General features: G+C 47.6%; 1 protein-coding gene across 1 annotated transcript in view; it reads right to left on the bottom strand.

Annotated features, from left to right (window-relative positions):
- Positions 1–15,977, bottom strand: part of COL5A1 (collagen type V alpha 1 chain) — a 151,373-nt gene that overhangs the window by 60,478 nt on the left and 74,918 nt on the right. The window contains exons 9-14 of the mRNA XM_084272484.1: positions 15,844–15,900; positions 11,782–11,823; positions 11,459–11,521; positions 4,775–4,849; positions 3,072–3,164; positions 86–142 (exon numbers count right to left, since the gene is read on the bottom strand). Coding sequence (XP_084128610.1) covers positions 86–142; positions 3,072–3,164; positions 4,775–4,849; positions 11,459–11,521; positions 11,782–11,823; positions 15,844–15,900 — 387 coding nt within the window. The remainder of the gene's footprint in view (positions 1–85; positions 143–3,071; positions 3,165–4,774; positions 4,850–11,458; positions 11,522–11,781; positions 11,824–15,843; positions 15,901–15,977) is intronic.

Genomic DNA, 15,977 nt, shown 5'->3' with positions numbered 1-15,977 from the left:
AGAACCATTCATACAGGTAACCCAGAGCATCCACGGAGCTGGTGCCAGCTGGGTCTGCTCCGTCCTCGCTTGCCCTTTCACTTACCATGGGGCCCGGCCGGCCCGTGAGACCCATCGGACCCGCTGGTCCTCTCAGCGCCAACTGAAACAGAAAGAGAAACGTTGCTCAGGTGGTGTCTTCACTGCTGCAATGGGACAAAGCCACCACTGTGCCACTCTCACCCCCGAGAACCACGAATCCTTGGAGCAATCTCCATGTCCTCAGCAAATTCACCCAAGAACATCCAGCCTGCTGCCCCACCACCTCCTTTGTGCATCCTCAAATAGGCAAAGCCCCCAGACGGTGCACGTGTCTGCTGAGAGGACACACAGACCTACACCACGTGCACCCACACCGTGCACATGACTTACAAACCCCCCCGTAGATCTGTATGTACACACCCTGGCCCAGACCCAGGGCAGACGGAGGGGCAAGGAGCTCCCTGCATTTAAATTGGATGAGAATCTGCCCCTGCAGGTCAGACCCCCTTTCCCATCATCACGTATTAACTAAATGGTCACATTGGACAATAAATTATTGAAAGTAAATGGAAATGCTTCTCCTGAGGAGGCTACAGAGGTTTGTTCACACAACCTTGTAGTCCCAGTTCAGTTTTAAAGGATTTCTGCTTTATGATCTTAGGAATCTAATTTTGGAGTATTTTTTCTTTCTTTTTTTCTTTCCCATTACTATTTAACATCCTGCCAGCAGAACAACAATTCTACTTGCAACGGGGGGGCTTTTAGCTCAATAATTAAGGAATCATGTAACCATGCATCAAGTCAGTAATTTCCACGGTGGGTAACAGGGCTGGTCCACGCTTCAAAACATCACTTGGACAATATGTTCTCTCGTGACAATTCAACACTTTAAGAGAGTTGCAATTATCTGTGTACTCCAGTAATTAAAAGCTACCCGTGATTGCACTTGGAATAACATAAATATTGCACAAATGCTAGATTATGTGGCATCTTTTTACGACACCCCATTAAAAAGGAGCTGCTCTGAAACACTGCCGGCTGGGACAATGTTCAGTGTCTAAGGAAAGCCAAATTTTGAGGGAATAAATCACCCTAATAACTCAATTAACAATGATAACAAGAAAAATGAAACCACCCCAAAAAGGAAAGAAGACATCCTCCTCCCCCCTGCATTACTCCTTCTTAATTCCTCCCATATCCTGTAACTTCCCCACCAAAAAAATGTCATTTATTTCCCTCTCTGCTTTGGTATCAGGGTTTTCAGCTGAAATTGCTGGACAATAGGTCAAAGTTAACTAAGAAATAGATTTTTTTTTTCCCTTTATCAACTTTTTATCCAACAGCCCAAAACTCACTCAGGATTTATTTGGGGTTTTTTTTTAGAATTTTCCCCCAAACCTGAAAATCAAAAAGAAAATCCCAACCTGAAACAAGAGAGAAAAGGGACTTTGAGGGAGGGGAGGGAGGTTCTTTGGGTTTTTTCATAACAGTCCCAATTTTCAACAGGCAGTTAAAAAAAAAAAAGAACAAAACCAGAGAGTCTGAGAAAGCAGATGCTTCTCATGAAATGTTCATCCGGTCAAACCCCCTATTTCCCAGCAAAATAAAATGCTGATGGAAAAACTGTAGGCAGCCTTGAAATTAAGACTGACAAGGTAACACCAGAAACATAATCCGCCAATATTATTCTCAGAGCAAGGTTAATGGACAGGAAAATGTGGTGGCTGATGGCATCAGGGCCCTGTGCTCTAGCTGAATATGTATAAAATCAAACTCCTTTGTGAAAGAGGAGGTGGATGGAAACCAGAATAACCCCATCTAAGCCAAAATCCTTGTTATAAACCAAAAAGAGACATGTACCACCCGGCTGGGTGGAGACCCCAATGGATTTTATTTCATTCAAGAGCAAAATAAATTGCTTTTTAGCCTATTTCAGCAGACTGCCCCAAAAAGTCTGTGCTAAAGAGACTGCCAACAGCTCTGAATAATGGACCGGCTGCATCTGAGCCACACGTCCCAGCTGCAGACAGATGTGGAGCCACCTAAACTCTCTCCCTGGATGTCTCCCTTGGCAGGGAGAGGAGCAATGTCCCCAGAGCTGTGTCCTTTTTACAACCTGCCTCCCTAAACTATCTTATATTTCTCCTTTTGCTGCAAGGGTGTGCTTATGGCCAGAACTTGGGTGGTTCTGGGCAAGATCAGGGCAAAGCAGCAGGAGGGCACTTGTGGGGTCCCCATGTGCCTCCCACGTCTCTGCTTTTAACATGTCAATGATCAAGCACAACTTCATATGATCATTCATGGAAGAAACATTTCAAAGCTGTACTGGCTAGAAATTAAGTTTTATTTTGAACAGATGAGTGTGAAACCTTCTACACTCCAGTACTCATCTGGGCAGAGAACAGGAGCGGTGCTGGGCACACGCACAACTGATCTTGTTTCACCAGGGAGCCTATATAATAAACACTACCAGGGATTACATGGCCATCCATCAATAAGGTCATCTGAGGAAAAAAAGAGGCTGTGGGGGATAGTAATCTTGTATTTCCAAATAAATACGTTAAAGAAAAGTGCAGCCTGCCTGTTGAGATTCCTGGAGTTTGGAACAGAACAACACATGCTTCATTTTTATGATTTACTGAGAGAAAAGGGAAAAAAAGAAAAAAAGGGAAAAAAAGAAAGAAACTCCCTACTGCACATACTGCAACCATTCATATAGAGTGTCAAAACCATCAGCGTATACAGCAGCCACTACTGAAGCCAACAAGTCCCCATCTACTGGCACCATTAGAGGGCCTGGTCCAAGTTCTGTGGGCACTTTCATACCACATTTCTATGGCCTGGGCTATTACCGGCCATTAGTGAAAGTCTTGCAGATGCCATCACCTCAAGACACAGAAGCAGTTCCATCTAAGATGAGAAGCTGTTATGACCACCAGCAGCATGGATGGTGCAAGCACGAAGACATCTTCTCTGACATACATATTTTGGTCCTTCTCTGCTTCCTCTGGCAACTGCTGCAAGAGGCACCCCTACTGTCCTTCACTTACCCTGGCCTGCTGCAGGATGGCTTGGGCTTGGGCCTCCTGGGCTGAAACAAGAGGTCCTTTAGATCCAGCATCTCCTCCTCCACTAAAGCGGAACTGATGGGAACAAGATGGAGAAAGCAGATCACAGGGTTGTCATCCATCCATCCATCCATCCATCCATCCATCCATCCATCCATCCATCCATCCATCCATCCATCGTCACACTAGCCTGACTCCTAAACAACTCTTTTCAGTACGACTAACCCAACCCCATCGTTGTCCTTCCAGACTATTCCATTAACCATGGGGTGCTCAGGTCACCCAGCTCACAGGCACAAGCCGACTGTTTCCCCAGCCTGTACCCAGCCAGCAAATTCTGCCAGCTCAAAGTAACGGACAATAAGAGGAATTGTAGGACTTTACAGACCTCCCACACCACCGTTCAAAACTAAATGCAAAGTTCTCACAGGGCTGATATTCCCTGCACGGATGCTGTTGGCCAGGATGTCCCTGGAGATGGGTTGCATCAGGTTATTTGGTTGGAGCTGCCTGTTTGCCCCGGGACAAAGGCTGTGTTTCTCAAGTGTGGCAGCATGCTTCAAAGATGAGAATTTGGCCTATTGTTCAAGCCAGGGATCTTCAGCACAAAAAGGATTTAAAAACAACCAAGCATGAATGTTTTCTTTTCCCAAACTTGAAAAGGAAGAAGTATAAAGTTTTCTTTTGCCTCTTCCACCCCCAACGGCTACAAACCCACTTTCCAGGGCACACACCCTTCTCCTGCCTTAAATGCATGTGAGTCTGGGGTTTTGCAAGGATTCTCCAGGCTGCAGAACCTACTTGGATGGCTCCTTCACCTCCATTTCACCTCTGCATTTCACTTGGTTGGCGCTAGGTGTATGACCACACGAACTTGGCAAGCAGATTCAGAGAGATGCAATTTATGGGCCTACAGTTGGTTACTGTAGGGGCCAACAAATGTATTGTAATGGCCAGCTAAGCTCCATGTTGAGCACTTGGCCCAGGCTGTCCTAGGCACCCTGCCAGGAACCTACACAAGTATCACCCTACCATTTGGAGCCCGGACAAGAGTGCTGCGGTTTTTCACTAAAGACTCTTTCCCATTTGTACCTAACCACTTCTTTTCAGCAGCTGGTTTCCTTAGGGCATTCTCACATCAAAGCAGACACAAAATGTAACTGTTCTTTTAGCATCCCAGGACCAAGAAGGCTGACTCAGTACTTGCTTTATGTAGAAGGAAAAAAAAAAAAAGCCCTCCTAATGCAAATTAGCTACTGGTCATCAAAAGAGACAACTCATTCAGGTGCTCACAATTTTGGCACCTGCTTTGAAGAGCTGCCAGAGGTTTCTCAGTGTAGGAGGGACCATTCTGCCTAGCAATTGGGCCCTTGGAGGTGCCTTGAGTTGTTTCTTCATTAACTTTCACTTTCCAGCATCATGCCAAGTCAAACCCACTTAAGCTTATTCATCACTTCTGGAAATTTTAACCCAGCTGCCTTGTGCTTTTGACCAGTGAAGAAGTCACAGTGCTTTGCAAAGAGTAAATTTACAAGGGGAACCATCTGGATCCATCTTTCATACCCTGGAAAACATGTCCTTGGTGTAAATAAAATGGGAGACTTCTGCAAAAACAGGCACTAAGCAGTAGCAAAGCCAAGAAGTCTGACTCATTTAAATGCTGTTTTAGTTACAATTGTACTTACAGGCAACATAAGCATTGTCCCTGGTGGTCCTGGCAAACCATCTGCTCCTGGAAGACCTGGGCGACCGGGCGGTCCCTACAAGAAGAATAAGAAGCAAAAATAAACTTCTGTAGCATCATTTTAGTCACGTCCATATATAAGTAGTTGTGGCTACAAGGGCATAGGTCACGATACAAAAGGCTCCCTATCTCGACAGGCAGGTATTGGGTATGTAGGCGACCCAATGTTATGGCAAATTTTGTGGAAGCACATCTGTAAAAGCACATGATTCTTCTGAGTAATTCCATCTTTCACACCCTAGCCCCCTTATTTCCAGGGTCTACCATATGCAATTTTCAAGTGAGCAATAAAGGTCTCTGCAACGTTCCAAGTTAATGGAATCAATGTTTAGTTGGGTCTGTTAAAACCTATTAAAAATTATATGAAGCTTCATAACTCAGGTCAGTGAAATAGCAATGTGGAAAGATAAATACGTTTCTGTACATGTTCAGTCATCTAGGTCATTCCATTTTTCTCTCTTCTGCCTTTTTTTTTTTTTTTTTAAGTCCTGAGAGGCTACTTCCATCTACAATGGAGTGATCCTGTCAGCAGCTGTAAATCAGCAAAACTCTGAGGATCTCAATAGAGCTGCGCTGATTAACATCAGTTGAGTATCTTTAACTTGTACTAAAGAAACGAGTATGCAGTAAAGGATCTATTGATGAAGCTATAAATAATCAAATAGGGCCAATTTTCCTAAGACAGCCCATAGACTATTTGCATTCCCAATAGGGTAACTTGGCAAAAAGTTTAAGTTAACCCAAATTTGCTCATCCATCCAGCAATCCTACAAGCAAATGAAGATGATATCCACCTACTCAATGTGCATGCTTAATTGCAATTTTCACACCAGTTTAAGGAGCTGAGGGCAAGAGGGACTTGATCACAGCCCAGTGAGGCCAAGAGGAGCCCTGGTGCTCGTTTCATGGCAAGACAGATGGACTTGCCTGGCTAACAGCTCAAGCTTGAGGACTTGGACACTTCCCTGCTCAATAAATGCCAAATATAAATCTCTCTGTGGAGAACCAAAGCTCTTGGAAGAGCAAGCAACAACCATCCATGTCAGTTCTCACCCTCTTCCACCTGCCTGAAGTTCTCCAGCTTATGCAGACATCAAACAGAAGTAAAAATAAAACCCTACCATGAATCACAGACACATATGGACATACTAAAGGGCCGCAGAAGAGCCAGAGCTTGCTCCAGAGAGTCACATATTTACCCCATAAGGCAAAGGGAGGTGGATAAAGGTGGGAAAGAGAAATAGGTAACAAAGTCCCTAAAAAGCAGAACATTTAAAAAATCCAAACAACCAAACTAAAGCACTTGGTAGGTTGTGTTTGCCCCACTGTCTTCCAGCAAGGTCTTGGTGCATCTCTCATATCTCCATGTTCCCTCTATGCCATGTTCAACTTCCCTCATCAAAGGGAACCCAAAACATTCAAGCTAAAGTTTCAAGCGCTAAATTAGAGCCCAGCATGAGGGTGGGAGGGGGAAGAGCTGCCACTGCTCCACCCTGTGCATCACTCTGACCCAGCTGTGGCTGGACCTGCACCATAATTACAGGGCAGAGCAGCGCTGCAGACCAGGAGCTGAGGTCTGCACCGCAACCGGCCCAGAATAACAACGCTGCTCCCAGCGCTGCAGCAGACAGCACTGCAGCCAGTGATTTATCAGCAGAAAAAAACCCCAACTAACCAACCAACCAACAACCCAGCAGCTCCCTCAGCACCGAAGGGAGGCTGAATAACACACGAGCCCATCCATTTTTCAAGACAAGCTCATGATGTTACATTTGTGCTGTTTACTTAGTCTGGCTGACACCAGAGTCCCTGACTCTGGTGATGAGGTGCAGGGGGCAGCCCCATCTGTCAGGGCAGAAGTGCAATAAATAATTTAGGCCAGACTCATTTTATATAATAAACTTTCTTCCCTCTTGCTCTTCTCCTTTAACTCCAGTCTGGCACGTGATGGATCTGGAATGAGCTTGTTTATCTCTCACCATGTATACTCTGCCTGGCAAATGTGGGTGCAATGTTTTTATACATAAATGCCTCCCTTTGTCTCAGGTTGGGTGTGTGAGGTCTCTTCCTGGCAGGGTGGAGCAGCAGGGGGGCAATGCCACAGAGGGGAAAATCAAACCCATAAAGCACTTTGTAAATTTAAATTCATGAATGCCTTTAAGAAATGCAGCGTGCCAGACACTGGGCTGGTGTAAATCTGTGTCACTCTCGTTATGTAAATCGAGATCTGCTGATATACAGCAGCCAGGGATGGGGACTTCAACTTTCATTTGGTGCAGTGCTCTAAAACGCCCTGCTGAGCGCAAAGGCTGGCACAATATTTCAAGGGAATGGTTAGACTGAAACCTCAGTGTGTTAGTGCTCAGGCTCCTCGAGCAGGAGACAGTGACAGAGTGGTGCCCGGCAGCCCACAGCGCTGAGCCTCAAAATCTGCTTTAAGAGGCTGTCTCTCCAGGATTAGTTTTCTGCCATTTTCAGCCCTGGTCAGAAAACAACACAATAGGAGATCTTTCTTGCAGAATTTGGGGTCTTGCCATCTGATGGAAAAAAAGGGCATCCTGATGCTATCACGTCTGTCAGAACCCCAACAAGGACTTTAGGGATCCTGTTACACTTCCGAGATGCAAAACCATCCTCAGGGGGAATAAAGCCTTTGGGACACAATCACTACACAGTCTCAGAAGATACAGCTATTGCTTCATGAGCAGCCTTTCTGCAGAACCATGCTGATCCAGCCCAGAGCATCCAGACACCCCACATTTCCCAACACTCAGTGGGGTCAGTGACAGAGCCGCTCTAACACCACAGCTCATCTAGTGCAATTTCCTCCAAATTCCCCACTTTCTTCATTCCACTCCAGACTACCCTGGGTTCCTAAGTGCCGTATTTCCATCTTCCCAGCACTCAAAGTCATTCTAAACTGCCCTCCTCCCAGATCAGTCCTCAGGAACCTCCCACAAACAGGCTGCTCTGCAGCTTTGCCGGTGACGCAAGCGCTTCTCCGCGCTGTGAAATAGCTGAGATAAATGAACAAACTGACACGATGAATAAAACGGAGCTAAATGAGTGTTGGCCAATATTAACATAGCTGAATATTGTTGGTATATTAATTCAGTGCACCTGCCTGATTGCAAATAAAAAGTCTTTCTATCAGATGCAGGCATAGGAAATGTTCCTCACTGTACACATATAAGTGTCATGTAAATTCATGAGCTACGCGCGGGGTTAATAATAAACAAATTAAAAGAGGAGCTGCTCTAATTGAAAAGGAGTATTTGAATACAGTTGCAGTTCCTGGCTCTGCAAGTTCATCACTCCTCTCTGCACAATATGTTGTATTACATTCTGTTCTGGACACTTCTTAAAGCAGGATGTGCCGTCTGTGCTAGAATGCAAATTATGCCTTTCATTTCAGGGTGTGGAGCAGCATCGTCAGGGACAGTGTGTCTGCTGCTGATTGGCTTGGCGGGGCTGTTCCAGGGGAGCCTGGCCAGCAAATGTCTGCATCTGCCTGGACAAACGGCAGAGAGAGAGACTCCCTCCTCACCAGGGTCAGCATCCATCCTGCCAGGCAAGTGAGTTCTCAGGAGCAGAGGAAACACACTGAGAGCAGACGAGGAGAAAGCTCGGTGATGTGTAAGACCTGTGGAGGATGAAGACCCACCAAGGGCCATGCAGACTCATCCTAGATCGGCAGATGTAAAACACTGCACAAGTTGCCCATCCTCCATGAATTCTGACACCCAAGGATGCAGAGCCTGTCCTTGGTCCTTCTGTCAGAGTAGCGCAGGAGGAACCAGGATCGTGGCATTTCAGGGGTTAAGCCAACCTTTCTGAGCGGTGGCCCTGGCTCCCGGCCATGGCTGAGCCCACAGCTGCGTATTGACTTTCTGAGCTTGCAGGCATCCGATCGATGGTGCACAGTCAGGGCCTCTCGTTCTCAATCATGTCACAACCACAAGAAACATTATTACTGTTCCATCAAAAAATGATAAATACACCAGGAGTGTACAGGGGTGGGGGTCTTTACAGCAATGCTCTGGGGGTGGATGTGGGAGCACAGGGGGCAGCAGACTCCAGCCATGTCCCCAGGCACCAAACAAGGCAACAAAGAGCCTTAATTAAAAAAAACAAAACAAAACCCAAACACAGGGTTTGGGTCATTGCCACAGGAACGCCCCAAATCCTGAGTAATGTCTCACATACACCTTAGAACTGCAGCAGACACTTCCCAGCACAGGCCAGCAGTGATTTTATTTCTCTCAGTGCCTGTATTTTGCAGCATGCATGTCGTGGGGCTGGGAGGTGAATAATGCATCTCTGGAGCCAGCTGGTTGCTTTGTCTTCCAGTGTGCAGGAATCCAACCCCGCCTTCCCCCAGGGAGGGCAGCCAGGCCCTGGGGCATCCCCCCACCCACCCCATGGGGCAGTGCCCTTTCCCATCTCTTGCTTTTCTTCTGATGAGCAGGTAGGAGAGGAACGATGGCAAGGGCAGCGCACTAGCCAAGGACAGCAGCTCAAGGGTACATCAGAGAGAAAAGGGATCACGGATGGATTTTAAACATTGAGGGGAGAATGGAGAGGTAAGTATCAGCTTACAAAATCCCACCTCCACAAGTTAAGGCACAGTGTCTCAGTCTTTGCAGAGTGTGGAGCAAGAAAGGTCAATCTAACTGATGTTTTCATCATGTTTTGATACATCCCTTCCTGTGTCCTGGTCTCCAGCTATGCTCAGTCACTTCCAGAAGTGTCCCAGCCAGCATTGCCATGCTCAGAACCAGGCCAGGAGCAACACACAATGAGGACCAGAGGGCTTGATGCACACAAGGGCAAACCTCTGGCATCACTCCAGCAATAAAACATAGGCACAGAGAGACCCCTCATCATTTGCAGAGGAGTTAATGGTCCCTCTTACTCTTTATGGGCCTTTGGTTACTCAACACAAAAAAGTAAAAAAAAAAAATAAGCAAGGCCACAATGTGAATCCTTAACAGCAACCACAGCAATGAGCTGTGCTGAGACACACGTCAGAACAGCATGACACTCCTTATCTATCCAGACTTCCCCTTTTTAACCTGGTCATTGCTTTTTACCCCACCTTGTCTGTGCAAAAAACAGCCAAAATCTGCCAGATGCACACAAAGAGCCTGGGTGACCCCAAGTTATCCTTTCTGAGCACCCAGGAGGCAAGTGGGATGTGATTTCCCATCTGGAAACTGACTGTTGGGTGCCTGGAGGGGTGCTGAGATGCACATGAGCCTGCCCTGGGAACAGGCTGGCCTTATCTGTCAGAGAAATGTACTCAGGACCTCAGGGATCAGGTCAGGGAAGTGTTTGCTGATAACTGCTACCTTCCTCAGGAAGGTGTTTTGCATTTGCCAGGTGACAGCACTGACAGCAGCAGCACATCGTGCATTCAGGTACATCTCCTGCGACCCGTGTCGCTCCTGCTCTCCTCCCTCCTGTGTTTTCCAGTAGAAACTCTGGATAAATGGACCTCCAAGTGAGCTCACCTTCAGAAACCCACCCATGGGCACATTTTTTTGCACAGGCAGCTTTGTGTGGGCACCCATTTGCCTGGCTGATGCTGTCTGTGATGGGGAGTTGGCTTGAACTGTGGGTGAACAAAAGCAAACGAGGGGTGCGTTGCACAAGGGTCATTTCAGAGACTCATCTCAGGGGGTGAGTTGTAATTTTTGGCATTGCCAAGCACATGGAAAGCTGCTCCAGTGGTGCTTGTGCACCACTTACTGACCTGAGGCTTGAGTTCAGCAGCTCCCAAAACATGCAGGTCAGGTCACCCCCGATCCCAGCAATAACAAACACTGAAGCGCGGTGCTAAACTATGGGATTTGGGGTCAGAGCCTGCAAAAGCACTTGGGAGCAGCTGCCTGTGATGAGACATCCTGAAGCTAGAGGGTTCTTCAGGCAGCAGTTACGAGGCAGTTGCTGCTAGGGACTAAACTGATTTAAAGTAGCATCAAAACCAAACATGCAAAACCTTAATTACTGCATTGCTAAAGCACATAAATCAGTCTCTAGTGCTCGCTGGTACAGAGAAATAATCCATCTCCAGAAGAGGCAAGGTGCTGCACAAAAGCTACCTTCCTACCCAGACAGGCTGGGACACAAAATGAGCAGGGGTGCTGGCGTGGTGCTGGGACCATCTTGGACCCAAACCAAACCCTCTACCATGACTCACCATACCAGCCATATCAAAGATGCTGAATCTCTGCTTAACTTCATTTTACTGTGCTAACAGCTATATTGTGTGTTTGCTTACCCTCTTTAACAAGTACCACAACCCAATTCCTGCACTGGAACAAGCAGCCACGTGCCAGAGGGTGCAAAGGGGAGAGAGTTTTTCAGATTTACTCTTGGGTTTTAACCCAGATAAAACTACTTAACACATTTGACTCGTGTGGCTGCTTCCCAGCCCTTTGCCCCTGGCTGCAAAGGTCTGCCCTGTACCCTTCCAGAAGCTCCTTTTTGGGCTGACCCAGAGGAAATTGCTATTACAGGATGAGCAGTATTTTAGGGCTTCAGTGATATACCACAGCCCCACTTTGCACATGCAAACCCACCCAAGGCTTCAGCCAAAGAGGAATAAAACATGGGTACTCACTCTCTCCCCAGGGTCACCCATTAAGCCCACGGGTCCAGTTGGTCCTGGAGGTCCTGGAAGGCCCTAGCATGGAAAAAAAAAAGAGAAGACACAAAAGGAAAATGTGTTATTATTTGTCATATATTTGTACAACGAGCAGGAAAAGAATTAGAGCTTTCTGTTTATTTTTGCACCAGAAAATTGAGCCCGAAGCGCTCTGTACACATGCATGGCATATGGAAGCAATAGAGCCCAGAACAGCTGTCTGCTGAGCCCTCCATGTGCATCCAGCTCCTCAGAGCCACACATCCTTTGGTGCAAGGTGCAGACAAAGCGCCACTTACCGCTGGGCCTTCGGGACCAGGGGGGCCTTCCACCAGCATACCCTACACAAGAGAAATAAATAAAGTGATCAGCAAGGCACATCCTCAAAGTCACTCAATGCTTTACCTGCTCTTAGCCTTCTCAGGTCTTGCTGCTAGGTCTAAGCATCCCAGAGCTGAGGGGTTTCCACTCCCTCCAGATGACACCTCCCACGTCCCCGCTGCATAAAAGGCACTGCCCACTGCAAAGCCAAATACCATCTATACAATTCCCACAGGGCATGGCTATACAGCCCCTTCCCCCCAGCACCAAGTCACCTTTCTAACCACAACTCAGCTCACAGCCAAGCAAAGGGCAAACCCTGGGGTAGCACATCCAGCCCTGATGGTGCTGGAGAAGAGGAGCATCTCTCCAGGAAGAAGCTCTGTTTCTAGACCCAACCAGCTTAAAAAAAAAAAAAAAAAGTAGTTAATAATCAATTTGTGAGTTTAGTTTGTTGGTTTGGGGTTTTTTTCTCCAAAAAAAATTACTTCCCCAGCAGACTGCATGCTGTGATTTACTCTGTGTACCTAGGAAATCACTGTGTGGGCAAAATGGTAGAGTAATGTTATTCCATTCCTTTTAATCTAAATATTTTGTCATAACATTAAATCAGGTCTATCATGTACTCAATAAAATGGAGCTTTTTTTTTTTTTTCCTCCTCATGGGTATGTAAGAGGCAGGAGAGAAACCTCCCCATAAACCTGGCAATTGCTTTCCAGAAGACATCAGGATGATCTGTGGGGCAAAGCCCCACAACAAGCACTGCCCTTTTAGCTCTGGGCCAGCGACCATGCCCCCAGCAGCACCCACATTGAGCCAAAGCAGTCCCAGCACTTGTCAGCTCATCTGCAGCAAAGAGGGACGTTTCTCCAGTGGGATGATCCCACTGATGTAAAGACCTGTGGATACACAGTTCTCCCAGGGGAGAAGCCCGGAGGAATCAAGTGTGGAGACTGGTCTCAGGTCACCCCAGGGCGATCTGCTGGGCTCAAGCTCTGGTGCTAAAAGCCTTGGCTGACCCACAGCAGCCACCACAGCAGACAGGGTTGAGCTGAACAAATCGGAAATGTCTAGAGGAAACTCCAGGCATTCCTGCCCCAAAAGCCACAGTGTCTCAGCCCAGAGGAGCAAAAAATAAGGTAAACATGCTGCCACGAACCACTCCTGCTGCCATTAGCGGGATGCATGTTTCTGTACCACTAATGCATGGCCAGAGCTATTTTCTGTCTCTCCCAATTTCCATACTACCCATTACCACCTCATTTAAAATCTGGCTTCTGCTTCATTTGAATGTGTTAGGGGAAATTTTCTGCTGCTGTCATCACAGAAGTGTCTGTGCAGTCGTTCTTCGCAGTAAAGAATTTAGGTCACGGACTTCACCTCGTTCGTGCCTGTTTTGACAGCAATTTCCCCTTCTGCCATGGAGACACTGCTCTCTTCTGGGCCAGAGTCAGGGGTGAACCCTACACAACATTCCCCCCACCTGCACTAAGTATAAGCTATTGCTGCTGGAGGATACCAAGAAGAGGCAAGCTACACTGATGGAGATGTCCTGTGAGAACAACACCCACTAAGCTCCTTTTCAGACATACAACAAGGACATTGCACAGGAAACCCCAGAGGTCCCAGGAAACTGTTCTCCACATGGACACCCCAAGGACCACTGCTGAGACCAGTGATGGCATGTATTGGTGTGGCAGGCTCCAAACCAGAAACTAATTATTTCTGGGCTGGAGCAGAGAGTGAAAGGCCCACACAGGTGTCCTCAAGATGTTTTTGGGCTGCTGGGTGCTGGCTTTACCATGGTCTGAGCATGCACAGCACAGAGGGTCTGCTTCCCATGGCCAGCTGCAGAGCCTTGGGATGCTCCGCTGCCTGGGGGAAGAGTCCAGGCTAATTAGCCAATTTGCAATGCAAACATCCTTGGCATCTTTCCATATTTATCTGTTGGTTTATGTTGAGCTCCAGCTTTAAGGACATCTGGACATTCTCCTTGGCAAGAAACTTCCACTGTTTATATGACCATTCATCAACAAGAGTGATGGAAACATGGGAGAGATTTAGGATCAGGACCAGTGTGGGGCTGGCACTGAGGGCGATCACCTTGGGGGTAAGCAAGCAAACCATGGATTTGGGACTGTCCCAGTGGAAAATAGGGTGTTGCTTCCACTCAACACCCATGTGCTACCCACCAGTGAAACCAGCATCGCAAACAGCCCAAAAAGCTGGCTGCAGCACACAAAGGTGCCATGCAGCCGCTGATCAAACCCTTCCTGACAGCAAGTGTGAGCACCAAAAGTATCAAGGAGGTGAAAGCAGCCTGGTGCTCCCAGAGCTGGGATACAGGGGGTCCCGGCAACCCTGGCTACATCCCTCCTTACCCGGCGCCTGTGCTGCCCTGCTGCCTCCAGCGAGCGTCAGCACAGAGCAAGGATTGAAGGAGGAAAAGGAGAGAAAATACAGCAGATTCTGACTTGGGCATTTGGTTTTTACTCCCCCCGTTCTCCTGCAGCTCCCACCAAAGAAAAAACGAGCTAAAGAGCACAGCAAATCTGAATTTCTCTCTGCTGAAGAGGAATTGCAGGGAGACGGAAAAGACGGCATTTGTTCTTGTTTACTTTCTGGCAAAAGCTATACGTGCTCCAGTGTTTTGAAATAGCAAAGGCAGCCAAATTCTTTCTGGATGATTAAACTTAACTATTTTGTTCGCTTTGTAGCATTTCAGATTGGTTCTGGAAGGGCAGGCTGGGTCTCGGCCATCGTCCCTGTGGGGTTCGGTTGGCCCCCCCACCCTTCCCACACCTCTGATAAGCAAATCGCTCACTCTTCCTTTTGTTTGCAGAGTGAGAGGGAGACACAGAGAGGAAGAGAAGGAAGGAAAGGTCGGAAATGCGTCTATAAGGCACCCACTCAGGCTTTTCAAGCCTTGCTGCTGTGTCCCAGCTTCTCCCTCCCCACCCCCCTTTGCCCCCCCTCTATCTGCAAAAGTGTTGGGCAAAAGAGGAAAGGGAAGAAGAATTCAAAGGAAAATAATGGCCTCTGAGTGATGGGAAGTGCTGCCGTGATGCTGGGCACTGTGCTGGCCCTCTGCCATGGAAAATTAGGTTAATTGAGTTGCTGGTGTGCAGCGAGCGTGCGGTTGGCCCTTCGGGGACGAAGCTCAGGGGAGGTGGTGGCCAGGACCTGAAGGCCCGTTTGCAGCCCAGGGAGGAGCGGGCATGGGGGGTACCTCAGCATCCTGACACACACAAAGGACAGACACACGGCCAACAACCGACAGCCACTTGCTCCACTCAATGGGTAAACAGCAGCTGTCCCCATTGCAAGAGCAGCTGGGGACCAGCTCCACCATCACCCAAGGGTTGGGCACCCACAGTTTTTGCTTATTGCAAGTCACAGTTTATAATCCCTCTCTAGAAAAACAAATCTCAGAAACAGGCCAGGACAGAACCGTAATGAAAGAGCTCACCAGGTGCCACCCCTAGGACAACACAGGGTTTCTCTGGAAGTGGAAAGCTGGTGGGAACCCGGAGCAGGCGTGGGAGCAAACCTCCCCTCTCCTATGGCTGTGTGCAGGGAGAACCCTTTTATTTCCACAGAGATGAACCCATTAGTTGCACAATTAAAGCCGGCCCAAAGCTGCAAGTTCAGGTCAGGATATGACCTGGCCACCGACTGCGGGCACTTGGGAACGGGTTTGCTGCAGAGCCAGGGGCAGCTCAAAAACCCCAGAGAGGAGAGATGTGTCCTCTGCCTAATGCTTCAGCTCTCAAGGCCTAGGTTTTATTTCAGTAAATGAGAGATTTCATGGGAATTCTTTGCATTTCCTTCATAATTTAGGTCATTTCTTGGAGTTTAAAGAAAAAAAATAAATGACAGTATTTAAATTAAAGGTTTTAAATGAACCAAGTAATTCTTCCATGGGAAATCTTTCTCCCAGCTGTACCGCTGAGAGCATCAAAACATGCCAAACATACTCCTTGTACCTTTTCCCTTGGGAAAAAAACCAGAACACCCCCAAAACCCCAATGATCCTTACCGGCTCAATAATCGCAGGCTCCCCCTTCTGCCCCTTCTCTCCCCGTGGGCCACCGATCTGTAGCAGAGAAGGGAAACACAAAGCCAGACAGACAGTCAAAGAGGACATCGCCCTCATCACCACCCTGAACACAA

The sequence above is a fragment of the Gallinula chloropus genome (genome assembly GCF_964237585.1).
Source record: "Gallinula chloropus genome assembly, chromosome: 18".
NCBI lineage: Eukaryota > Metazoa > Chordata > Aves > Gruiformes > Rallidae > Gallinula > Gallinula chloropus.
This window is presented reverse-complemented; position numbering and strand designations above follow the sequence as displayed.